At 62.7% G+C, this 12,475-nt stretch overlaps 1 protein-coding gene across 1 annotated transcript; it reads left to right on the forward strand.

The window, feature by feature from the left end:
• Positions 1-1,430: 1,430 nt before the first annotated feature.
• Positions 1,431-9,284, forward strand: ZNF787 (zinc finger protein 787). The gene is made up of 3 exons (XM_056137029.1): positions 1,431-1,811; positions 6,764-6,852; positions 7,821-9,284. The coding sequence occupies exons 2-3, from the start codon at positions 6,774-6,776 to the stop codon at positions 8,882-8,884; spliced, it is 1,143 nt and encodes a 380-aa protein (XP_055993004.1). The 5' UTR covers positions 1,431-1,811; positions 6,764-6,773; the 3' UTR covers positions 8,885-9,284.
• Positions 9,285-12,475: the final 3,191 nt, after the last annotated feature.

Consider the following 12,475-nt stretch of genomic DNA (forward strand, 5'->3'; position numbering starts at 1 on the left):
CTCCTACATTCCTCAGCCCCAAAGGCTGTCAGAAGTTTGCTCTGGATCCCACAGTTGTCACGAAAAATTTTAACAAAATGTCAACTGAGTTTGTTATCCCCCCCCCTTTGGAGTGTACACCTAGCGGTGCTCAGGAATTACTCCTGACTCTATGCTCAGGGATCACTCCTGGTGGAGAACATGTGGTGCTGAGGATCAAACCCAGGTCAGCAGTGTGCAAAGCAAGAATTGTTTTGAAAGATCGCACTGGGTGCACTGCGCAGTTTGGGGATGGGGCACTCAGCAGGTGGAAAGCAGTTCCCCTTAGGCTGTGCATAAGGGAAGGTAGGTCGGCTCAGGTAATCTACTTGCAGGGGACAGGGGTGGGCCCTCTATGGCAGATTTTGTGAGGGTGGGGGGGGGGGTGGTAAATGACCTCAAAAGATTATCTAAAATTGCCTGCCTTTGGGTTACAGCATTCACGGGGGAGATGAGGCTGGGCTCCGCCTGGGATGGCCCGGGATCCTGCCTGGCTCTTGGCTCTTCATAATGGACAATCCTGGGGTTCACTGGGTCGGCCGAACTAGTTCTATGCCCCTGGTGCCTTGCATATGCTGGCGGCACATCCTGAGGTCTACGCACAAAGTGCCTATGAGCCCCTCTGCAAGCCCTGGGCCACACCCGGGACCGTCTCCGAAGCTATGGGTGGCTGCGCTTCTCCTGCAAAAGGCGCTTGGGACCCCGCACAGGCACCAGCGACTGATTGGGCGTCCGGGACGGAGGCCGGTGCGGACCGCGGAACCAAGACCTGCACGGGGTCGAGCGGTCACTGGCGCCTGCGCTGAGAGCTTACCGGGCCAGCGTGGTCACCTATCCTCCCTCCGTTGATCCTGTCAAAGCGGCTCCGCCAAGGCGTGCCTCCCGTTGACTGCGGGTGCTGGGTTCGTTCCAGGACGGGGGTGCAAAAGGCCAGACAGTAAGCCTCGAGTGTGTCTGGGGAGTCCAGGACCGTCCCCAGGTAGGGGAAAACAAAAGCGCGCCCCAGCTCCTAGCGAGAACGCTCCAAAAACCTCAGACCCCCTACCTCATGAGCACCCAATGGGCACCCCGCTTCGGCCCGAATCTTGGTTCTTGGCGCTGGGGGCTCCTCGGACAAAGGATAAAATACCCTAGGACAGAGGCCGCGAGCGATGCTTTCGCCCAGTCTTGATTCGGGTCGGCCCGCCTGGGCTCGCGCCCGACCTGTGCATCCTTTTCCTCGGCAGGTTCTAAGAGCGCACTTTGGGGGCCGGCGCGGCGGACGCCCGAGGCTCCGGACCGTGCCTCGTCTCCAAGGCTCGCACGGCAGCCCTGGGCGCGCGGCGACAGAGACGACAGCAGCTTCGCGGCCCCACGCGCGAATCGGCCCGAAAGGAGCGCGCAGGCGCACACGCCGGAAGTCGCCGCCTAACGGGCCGGCCCGCGCCGCCCGGCCTGGAGGGGCGGGGCTCGAGCCCCTCGGCGCGCGGCGCCATAGAGCGCTGCCGGAGGACCGCAGTCCTAGAGGCGTCCGGAAGTGGCACCGTGTGGCGCCCGCGGCGCATCATAGAGCCCGGGGGGCGGCGGCCCGGGGGCGGCGGTAGTTTCTTCCTAGAGCGGCGAGGACGGGGCGGCGGCCGGAGGGGGAGCGAGGAGGGGGAGCGGCGCGGGCGGAAGCGGCCGGGAAGGTCACTTCCGGCCTGGGCGCCCGTCCCCCTGACCCCAGGGTCTGAGTCGCCGCTGCCGCCGCTGCCACCATCCGCCAGGGAGGACGACGAGGAGGAGTGAGACGCGGCGGCCCCGGGACCTAGGAGGTGAGCGGGGCGCGGGGCTGGGAGCGCGCGCCGGGGCGGGGGCCGCGCTCGGGGGCCGGGCTGCGGGCGGGGGGGCGGGAGGGCGGGCGGCGCTGGGCGAGCGCGACTGGCGGCCAGTGCGCGTGCGCGCCGCCGGGGGGGGCGTGAGTGGGCGCGCGGCCGCTGACGCGGGAGTTCGGGAGTGCGCGTGCGCGACGTCGGGAGCGCGCGTGTCGGGAGCGCGCGGCGCCGGGGGCTTGAATTCGGGACTGGGGGGCGGGACCCGCGGCTGCCCTCAGCGGGCCTGGCCGGAAGTGCTGGCGACTCAGGGGGAAGTTGAGGCCCCAGTGGGGGAGGGGTCCGTGCGGGCCTGACTGGAAGCAGCGGCCCCTACCACCCCCGTTCGGGGCCCCGGGCCGTCCGGGCGGTGCGCGGCTCATTCATTCTCCCGTGGCCGGTGAGGCCAGACCAAGGTCGGGAGGGCCCGGGACGGTGGCCCGGACACGTGTCGGACACTCCGGTGCGGAGGTCGTGCAAGAAAGTGCTGCCCCGGGTCTTGGACCGTCCTGCACGGAGCCCGCACGGTCCCCGCCCCAGGGCTCGGGGCGCAGCTTCCTGCCCCCGGACGCTTGGATCCGCTTATCGCCCCTAAGCCTAAGCCGTCTGCGCGAGGCTCGGCGGGCCCCTGTCCCGAGAGCTTGGGGTCATCCCCCACCCCCCGCCAGCTCCCGCCCGCCGCTTCCTCCTGGCCGCCCTCCAGTCCCACCCGGGTGGGGCACCAGAGGCCGGCCCCACGCAGACCTTGGCGCTGCCGCCTGGTGGCCCAGCGCGGCCAGTGACCTCTGGGTGTTCCCGTCCCCCACTCACCCCCGCACGGGTTGTGGCCGCTGGGGATGGGCAGCCCCAGTTTGCCCCTGTGGGGTGTGTGCGGGTTGGTGGGCACGAGTGACTCTTAGCTTGTGACCTTGGACCTGCCACTTCTCCTTCCTCCTGCTCCCTGCGGTTGCTGCACCCTCCATGGGCACGGGGTCACAGTGCTGGACTGGAGTGCTGGGAGGGGGTGGGGCTGTCAGCCCTCTCCCCCACATGACTGGGGATCCCCAGAATAGCAGAGCCAGGGGAGGTACAGGCTAGCCTTAGTTCTCCAGTACCTTAGCTCCCCTGTACCTGACCATGAGAGGCATGTGCCCAGACACAGCTTGTAGGCTTGCACCCCCAAAACAGCAGAGAGGGAGGCACAGTCCCACCTGGGGTCTGGGTGGGAGGGGATCCCCAGAGTGGAAGGGGTGTGGCTGCAAAGGCCAGCTTTTAGCACAGTTTTGGGAGCATGCCTGGGGCAGTGTTGGGGGACTTCCCCTGGGATTCAGGCAGCGTGCACCAGGCACCGTGCAGTGCCAGGGAAGGAGCCTGCGTGAGGCGTGTGCTGGGCCCTCAGAGGGGCCGGTGGGGCAATGGGGCACAGGCCTGAGGTGCTCGGGTGCTGGGTGGGGACAAGGACCGTGGCAGGGCTGTTCATCTGCTGGAGCAGCCCCCGGGACACCCCCTTCCCACTCTCCACCTTGGGCTGAGACTGCAGACCCTGGGGGTGGGGGTCTGGACCCGGAGGGGAATAGAAGCAGCGAGGGGCACCCCGGAATAGTTCAGTTAGATAAGGTGAGTTAGGTGAGCACTTGGTGTGAGAACAGATGTGTATGAGCGGGGAGTGTGATGGGGTAAGTGTGACAGGTGTGTGTGATGGTGTGACGGGTGCGTGAGAACAGATGTGCATGTGTGGTGTGATAGGCTGGGTGAGTGGGGAGCATGGGGAAGGTGAGAGGGTGCAGGCTGGGGGTCCGTGATGTGCCCTGAGGAGACTGAGATGAGTCTGCTACTCTACCTCATGGGGTCCCCCGTAGCACCCAGCCCTCGCCAGTGCTTGTGCCTGCTGTGGCTGCAAGGGCTGCTATGTGGGAGCCCAGCCCCAGCCCCACCCAGCCCACTCAAACCATGGGGACACAGCACATGTGTTTGCGGGAGAGCGCCAACCAGGGAGGTCCCTACCAGCTCTGGAAGGAGGGGAGGGGGGAAGGGTCAGAGCCATGGGCAGACATCCCTGCTGTGTGCTTTCCTGGGCGCGTGTGTCCTCCGATTTCTGGAGACTGAGCTGGTGAGGACCTCCATGACATTTTGCTAGACTCCCTGGCTGCCCCGTTCCTCATTCAAACTTATATTTGTTTTGGTTTTGGGGTCATGCCCTGTGATGCTTGGGGGTTACTCCTGGCTCTACACTTGGGAATCACTCCTGATGGTGCTTGGGGGACCATATGAGTGCTGGGGGTCGAAACCAAGCCAGCCACGTGAAAGGCATATGCCCTTCCTGCTGAACTAGACCCCTCTTTCTAATTGAACCCTTTGCTCCCACCCTGAGTGGAGAAGTGGGAGGGCTGGGCGTAGAGCCTCCTGCCTGGAGCTCTATAGGGGCAGTGGGTGGGCACCATGGGGGCATGTCTGGGAGAGTGTGGCTACTCTGACATTGAAGGTGCAGCAGGTGGGGGGAGGTGGGGAGATTGGCAGGAGAAGAAAGCTAGGATAATTGGTGGGCAGGCATCCAGAGTAGGTGGGTGGGAGCTAATAACAACAATAATAACAATAATTTGTCTCGGGCTTAATAAGCAGCCTGCCCTGTGGCTCGTGTACTGCTAATTGGCGCGCAGGGCATTGGTGGGTCGGGGTGCATGGTCCCCTTGGCAGGCAGAGAGGGCCGGGTGGGTTGCTGAGACAGGCAAGGTAGGGGTGAATGCGAGGGAGTGGGGGGAGCCTGGATCACACACGATAAGCAGGGTTTTTTCTTTTAATTTTATTTATTAATTTTTTTGACTTTTTGGGCCACACCCAGTGATGCTCAGAGGTTACTCCTGTTTCTGCACTCAGGAATCATTCCTGGTGGTACTTGGGGGACCATATAGGATGCCAGGGATGGAATTCCAGTCAGCTGTGTGCAGGGCAAATGCCATATTCACTGTACTATCACTCTGGCCCGTTTTGCTTTGTTTTGTATTTTTGCATTTGGTATTTGACCACACCTGTTAGTGTTCAGGGTTGACTCCTGGCTCTGTGTTCAGGGATCATGCCAGGCAAGCCCGAGGGGACGAAACAGGTGTCAAGGATTGACCTTGGGTAGTGACCAGCAAGGCCAGTGCCCTGCCCACTGCCCTCTCCAGCCCCGCAGGCACCATTTCCGTGTTTCTCAGAACCCTTGACTAACCTCTGTTTTTGAGCCACACCTGGTGGTGCTCAAGGCTTACTCCTAAGTCAGTGCTCAGAGGACCGTGCTCTCCTGGGAATAGAGCCTGGCCTTAGGCTGCTTCCTGCTCTTCAGGCTCATCACCCCCCAGCACCACACATGGACCCCCAGCACTGACAGTGTGACCCCTTCAAAAAAACCCACACAACTGGAAATCAGAGGTTAGGCTCCTGCCAGGCCTCTGCGGGTGCCCACGCTTCTCGGAGCCGTGGACTCAACAGGAAATGGACACTTGACCCTAACCCAGAACGGCACTGCCCGTCGCCGTGGAGCATCTTGGGGTGGAAGCCAAGTAAGGAGTTTCTGTAGAGACACACTTGACTGGGGAAGTGGGTGGGCCTGAGGGCAGAGGACCTGCTGCCCCCAGTCTGTGGCCTTACCCCAACTGCTCCCTCTCTTGGTCTCACCCAGATCTCGCTCCTTGGGGGCTTCTCCAACACCCCACATGGCTGGGCCTGCTCTCCTCTGTGAGACCTTTCGGGGTGTCCTTGGGCTCCCCAGCCGCAGTGGGAGACCAGCATAAGGCCACCTTGTGACTCTGGGAGCCCTGCCCTGCCCTCTTCCCTCACCAGGTTCCAGGCTGCTTGGCCTTACCTTGGGGCAGGCAAGGGAGGGGCCCTTAAAGGAAGACTTGGGGGCCTCTTCTGGTGGTTCAAGCCCCTGCAGGGACAGGTGCCAGCTCCTCCTCAAGCGTGCCCATTTGAACGTGTGGAACCACCTGTGGCCAGCCCCGGGCTCCCCATGTACTTGGACACCGGCCTGGCTGAAGGTCAGGACTTGGGGTGCTGCGGGGTATGGGGCCCTGGCGGCAGTGGGCAGTACAGGGAAGAGATGAAGCCCGCCCATCCCAGCCAGGGCCACGGGCACGTCTCCTGCAAATGCTCACCCAGGGTCTCTTTTTCTGTCCCCACCCCAGAGCTGGCCCAGCCCTCTTCCTGACTCCTGCGGAAACCCAGGCATCAGCAGTTCCCTGGTCAGGAAGTGCTGCTGGGCCAGGGCCCATGGCAGGAGGCCCCAGGAGGACAGAAGGAGGCTGCTGCCATGCCCCCCACTCTCCCACACTCGGCTTGTGTGTTTCTTCCCCCCTACTCTCCTGCACCCCACAGACAGACTTCTTTCTAGGAACTGCATGTGTATGACTGTTCTCAGGGGTTCAGTGTCCACAGGCTGGATTTGTGGTGCTTAGAGTAAATGTTGGTCACCTCAGTAGACGCCCCCCATAAAAGAAAGTAATGCATGAATGGTGCCAGGGCCCGGAGAGGCAGTACAGTGGGGCGGGCACTTGCCTGGCCTGCGACTGAACCAGGTTCTATCCCAGCATCTTGGGGGGTCCCCCAAGCCCCACTGGATGTGGCCCAATAGCCAAACAAAGCTGCTTGAGGAGTCACAGTGACAGTACAGTGGGGAGGGTTCTTGCCTTGTGTGGGGCCATCCCTGGGTTCGATCCCTGGCATCCCATAGCGTCCCCCAAGCACTGCCAGGTGTGACCCAAAATCAAAACAATAAAAGAAAAACACACTTGAGCATGAGACTCGGGGCCACCTGTTCACGGGAGGAGCTGCAGCATTAGGTGTGGCTGCTCAGTGGTGCCCTTGCAGAGAGGGAAAGGAGGCACAAGGCTGTGCCCACACCCCTCCGTGCTTGCTGCTGGGCCATCAGCGCTCCGCAGCTCCCACCTGCCCCTCTGCAGGGACCCAGACATGGAGCTTCGGGAGGAGGCCTGGTCTCCGGGGCCGCTGGACTCAGAGGACCAGCAGATGGCCAGTCATGAGAACCCAGGTGAGGTGCGGCTGGGCAAGATGGGCGAGGAGGCATGGTGTGTGTGTAGGGAAGTAGGGGCCTGGCCCCGAGCAGCCCTGGGGATGCATGAGAACCTATACCCCTAGCCCTGAGATGGGTGTGCCCACCACGCCCTCGCCTCCCACACCCCTCTCCTCTTGGGGCTCTTTGGCATCCCTTGCCATCCCCAAGATGTTCTAAAGAAAACTCCCAAGTGCTTCAGTGTTTGATCTGCATGAGCCACACACACTGCTGGACCGTCCCACGGGGAGGGGAGTATGGGCCCCAAGAGACAGAGAAGGCAACAGAGCCTCATCAAAGGGCCAGACACCCTGTTCTTAGGGTGTGGGACTTTACCAGGCCTGCCTGACACCCTGGAGCACTGCCAGATTGGGGCACACTTGGGCCCCCAAGCCCCTCCCAGGCTTCAGACTCCACAAGGTGGGCTGCAGCCTTGCCTGCAGGCGGGTGGGAAGTAGTGATGTCCAGGCCGCTCTGTGTTGGCTCAGAACCCCATGGCCCCTGGCACCATATGACCCTGCATTCAGGCAGGCAAAACGTTTTCTTAGTGGAGCACTGTACAGTGAGACCCAGTTGGCTCCTACTGAAGTCTGCTGCAGTGCTCACCCTGTAATCTGCAGGCCTTGCCTGGCCCACATGGCTGGGGATCAAGTGTGCTAATGGGCGCCCCAGCTTGCTGTGATCCCCCCAGGCTCTATGTTAGCTCTGAAGATACTCTCCCAAGTCTGCCCTGGGGACCCCTGGGGACATCCTGAGCCTTTCTAGGAGTCTGCACTGAGGCCAGGATGCTGGGGAGGAGCCTGCCGTCCCCTCTCGGGGCGTGCTTGTGCAGGTGGGGCCTTGCTGGGCAGCCCGTCCTTCGTCCCCGAAGGTCATGCACACTTGGGGCAGGCTTGCGGGCCAGTCCTGAGCCTCCCTGCCTTCCCTCTCTCCCCACCCCACCACAGTGGACATTCTCATCATGGATGACGATGACGTCCCCACTTGGCCCCCGACAAAGCTGTCCCCAGCCCCGTCAGCGCCCACCGCAGGCCCTCCACCCCGGCCACGCCCGCCTGCCCCCTACATCTGCAACGAGTGTGGCAAGAGTTTCAGCCACTGGTCCAAACTGACGCGGCACCAGCGCACACACACGGGCGAGCGGCCCAACGCCTGCAGCGACTGCGGCAAGACCTTCTCCCAGAGCTCGCATCTGGTGCAGCACCGACGCATCCACACAGGCGAGAAGCCCTACGCCTGCTCCGAGTGCGGCAAGCGCTTCAGCTGGAGCTCCAACCTCATGCAGCACCAGCGCATCCACACAGGCGAGAAGCCCTACGCCTGCCCCGACTGCGGCCGCAGCTTCACACAGAGCAAGAGCCTGGCCAAGCACCGGCGCTCGCACAGCGGCCTCAAGCCGTTCGTGTGCCCTCGCTGCGGCCGCGGCTTCAGCCAGCCCAAGAGCCTGGCGCGCCACCTGCGGCTGCACCCCGAGCTGTCGGGGCCCGGGGTGGCGGCCAAGGTGCTGGCAGCCAGCGTGCGCCGCGCCAAGGCGCCTGAGGAGGCAGCCGCAGCGGCCGACGGCGAACTCGCCATCCCGGTGGGCGATGGCGAGGGCATCATCGTGGTGGGTGCGCCAGGCGAGGGGGCTGCGACGGCCGCGGGCATGGCGGTGGCAGGGGCCAGGGCGCCCGGGCCCCGCTCACGCCGCGCTCCAGCCCCCAAGCCCTATGTGTGCCTGGAGTGCGGGAAGGGCTTCGGGCACGCGGCCGCGCTGGGCACCCACCAGCGTGCCCAGCACGGGGACGGCGCCGGGGCGGCAGGTGAGGAGCCGGCGCACATCTGCGTGGAGTGCGGTGAGGGCTTCGTCCAGGGCGCGGCGCTGCGCCGGCACAAGCGCAGCCACGCCGTGGGCACGCCCTCCGTCTGCAGCCGCTGCGGACAGAGTTTCTATCCGGCCGCCCACGACCATGAGGATGACGACGCTGCCGCGGGCCGCTGCAGCGAGTGTCGCGGCGGGGAGGCCCGGTAGGGGTGGCGGGGCCCGGGGGGGCACCGGGCCCCTCGGGCTTGGCAGGAGCCACTGGCGGCACAGCCCCAGAAACCAGGAGGCGGACAGAGGGATGCCATGGGCCCCACCGTCGTCTCAACCCTGGCGTCTCCCGCCCTGGTCCTGCGAGAGGCCACGGGAGCTGAAGTGACACAGATGGGGACACCTGGCCACGGAGTCAGAGAGGAAACGCTCCCCCGCCAGGGAAGAAAGGTGGGGGGCTTGCCTTCTAGAGTACTCATAGCCCTACTGCCTCTGGCCCGCTCCTTCTCGCGGGAACCCCAGTCTGTACTCCTGTTCGGGGTAGCTGAGGACTGAGAAGCAGCACTAGACTCTGCTCCAAGTGCCCCTCGGGAGGGGGGGCGGGGTCAATAAAAGGCACTATCGATTCCCCCGCTTCGTGGTTCTTGGGTTTGGGGGAAGGAGATGCCCCAAGTCTGCTCCCTGGACACCCGCACCCTGTGGGGCTGACCTGACCCCTGGGTCACAGAGGGATGGTGGGTACCCCCACCCTGGATGGGGGTGGGACTTCTCGCGGTGAGTAGGGCACTGGCCTTACATTGTGGCCAAGATGCATCCTCAGCTCCCTGTGTGGTCCCCTGAGCCCTGTGGAAATAACAAGCACCCCGGCATTTGGCCCCCAGCGCAGCCATATGGCAGCGCCGCTCAGTACCCACAAGTGCCGAGACCCTCATCAGGAGGACCGTGAGCCAGGGGTTCCCAGGAGCCTCGCCTCATTTCTGAGGCCTGTGCTGAGGCGGGAGTTGGGAGCATATTCTTGCGAAAGAAGTTATGGGGTCTGGTTGGGAGGGGGTACACTTACAAGGAGGGGTGAAGTCTGCACTTTGTCCCGAGAAGGTGGCATCCCCAGGCCTCCCGGAAATCACTGAGTTTCCGGGTGACGTGCGAGTGGGGCCAGGAAGGTCACGGCACAGCCACTTCCTGCAGGGCCCCACGCCAGCTGTGGTGCGTGGTGGTCCCATGCCCGCACCTGGATCCCCGTGGGCTGCGGAGCACTCACAATAATGCCACCTGACCGTGCCGCACATGTGGTGCCCACAGCTCATCAGGGCCCTCGCGCTGCCCACTTCATGAGCGGCCTGCACCTGGCTGTGTGCCCCCATGAGAACCATCGAGTCAGTCTGGGCCGCTCCCCCCCTTTCCTCCTGCAGCAGCCCATCTGTGCACCACTTTCTAGAAGGTTCCGCATACAGCAAGCACGCTTTCTCCTCGGGAGCATCGCAGAGCTTTGCATTCAGTGCCCCAGTTGACCCCTCTCCAGCACTGGTGGGTAGAGGGGCAGGAGGAAAGTAGGCTCTTACACTGGCCACCTTCTCCCTGTGCTTTTGCGAGCAGTGCCATGCGCCCCACTATTTTAAAACTGGAGAAGACAGGTGTGCCCCGGCAAAAAAATCAAATCCAGGAGTGCTTCAGGCCCGGATTGTGGTCCTTGGGGTCTGCCTACTGGGCTTCCCAAACCTGCTTCTCCCTGACCCTGGTGATGGAGATTGACCTGCTTGCCTGAAGTAACAGTAATGTTGCAGGCAGAGAAAAGAATATCAGGAAATAGGGAAGAAAAACACTACTTGGGGACCTAACCCAGCCCAAAGTCACGAAGACCTCAGCACCACAGGGAAACCCAGGATGCAGAGTCCTGGTCCAGCCCTGCCCTGCCCGGGGTCCTTGGGAGAGGATTGTCTGTCCCCTGAGACAAAGGTCACAGAGCATCAGTGAATGCCATGGGCAGCAAACAACTCTCCCCCTTGGCTACCACCCCAGCAACAGACTGGATGGGGGCAGAATGGAAAATTGTACAAACGAAATGGCAGTGGGAAAGGGGTAATGGGGGGGGGGGGGGGGTCACACCCGGTGATGCTCAGGGGTTACTCTTGGGTCTGCATTCAGGAATTCCTCCTGGCAGCGCTCAGGGAACCATGTGGGATGCTGGGGATCGAACCCGGGTCAGCCACTTGCAAGGCAAATGCCCTCCCCGCTGTGCTATCACTCTGGCCTGGGGAAGGAATGATATGCCTCCATCCCTGCCTGCCTCTCTGTCCCTCTCTCCTCCCCTGCTCCAAGTAAGCTTGCCTTACCTGTTTCTCTGCAATTGTTCCCTGTGAGGAACCCGGGTGAGACAGGACTGATGTCCCTTTCACTGCAGCCTGGTTTCCAGCTCCCTGAGCATTGGGGGTGGGAGAACAGTGGAAGCAGGTGCCACTGACGGCCGCCTCCTGAGCTGCTGAGATGGCTCAGGGAGGTACTCACCAGTCTTGCAAGTGTCCCTGAGACGGAGAGGTAAGTATTCTGTTCCTTCTCCCGACTGCCTCCTCTCCCAGGCCCTGCTCCTGTCTGGGGTGCCCCCTCCCCCACCTGCAGCAGTAAAGCATGTGTGTGAGGGAGTGGGACTACCCAGCTCTGTGCTCAGGAGTCTCTTTAGTGGTGCTCAAGACCACAGTAGGAGGGATGGAGCCAGGACCCCTTAAGGCCGAGCCTGTGCCCAGCCCTGTGGGCTAGTCTCATCCCTGCAGAGCAACTCTTGCCAGGGTCCTGTGAGGGTGCGTGTTGTGCACCTGCCTCCGCCCTTCCACCGACCTGCGCATGGCTGGCACTGTGACTGGGGAGCAGCCAGTCGGTCCCCGACAACCAGCCCCACTGCACTGGCCCAGGCTGTCAGCACCAAGGACAGAGCCTGGTCCGGTCTGGTCCTTCCTCTCTGTCTCCCCACCCCCACCCCCCCTCCCCATTGACAGAGTGAGGCTGGGGATGCATCCATGCTCTCCAGCTAGCCCCATGGACCCCAGAGCTGAACAGTTGAAGGTGGCCTCATTCCTGTGCCAAGACTGTCTGACCCAGCCTTCACTGAAGACAGCTGAGCAGGCGTAAAGGATAGAGGACTGAGAGCAAGAGACGGGGAGGTGCTGGCTTGGGGTCAACCCCAGCACTGCAGAGGGTTCCCTGAGCACTGCCAGGTGGGGCCCAAAACCCAAAAACACAAGAAGTGCCCCCACATCTGCCGATGCTCCTCCTTCTGGGCATTTATCCCCCAGACACCAGAAACTCATTTAGATGGGCTGGAAAGAGCCGGGACTTGGCACTACCTCTGCCTGTGACCCCAGCACTGCATGTGGGCCCCAAGCACCTCCAGGTGCCCCCCAAAATATAGAGGCACATTTATGTTCATTTCAGCAACCTAGTAGAGTAGCCAAAAATGGGAGCAACCCCAAGGCCAGCAGCAGAGGACAGCCTGAGCAGTCGTGGCTGAGGGACTAAGCACTGGGCGTGAGCGGCCACAGGGGCGCCGTGGACGCGGGATAGTCACAGTTTCTGGCAACTTGGATAGGACTGGGCCAGAGGCAGGGGTGGGGGAGGATGGTGTGCTGAGCAGAACAAGCCAGAAGCAGACAGATCCTGAGGTCCATCCTCAGCTGTTGCAGCATCCCCCCAAAGCACAGAGCCGAGAGTACCCTAGATTACTGCTGGGCATGGACCCCAAACCAAAAAAAAGTCCCCAGGGATAAAAGAGAACCCCTGAAGGCATGACTTCCATCGGCTGCCACCATGCATCCCTGTACC

Source organism: Sorex fumeus, unplaced genomic scaffold (assembly GCF_029834395.1).
Source record: "Sorex fumeus unplaced genomic scaffold, SorFum_2.1 ptg000122l, whole genome shotgun sequence".
NCBI lineage: Eukaryota > Metazoa > Chordata > Mammalia > Eulipotyphla > Soricidae > Sorex > Sorex fumeus.

Excerpts from the sequence above, each read along its gene's own strand:
- ZNF787 (XM_056137029.1), top strand. The coding sequence starts at position 6,774 with ATGGAGCTTCGGGAGGAGGCCTGGTCTCCGGGGCCGCTGGACTCAGAG. Across the intron at positions 6,853-7,820 it reads GGCCAGTCATGAGAACCCAG|TGGACATTCTCATCATGGAT; the intron begins GTGAGGTGCGGC and ends ACCCCACCACAG.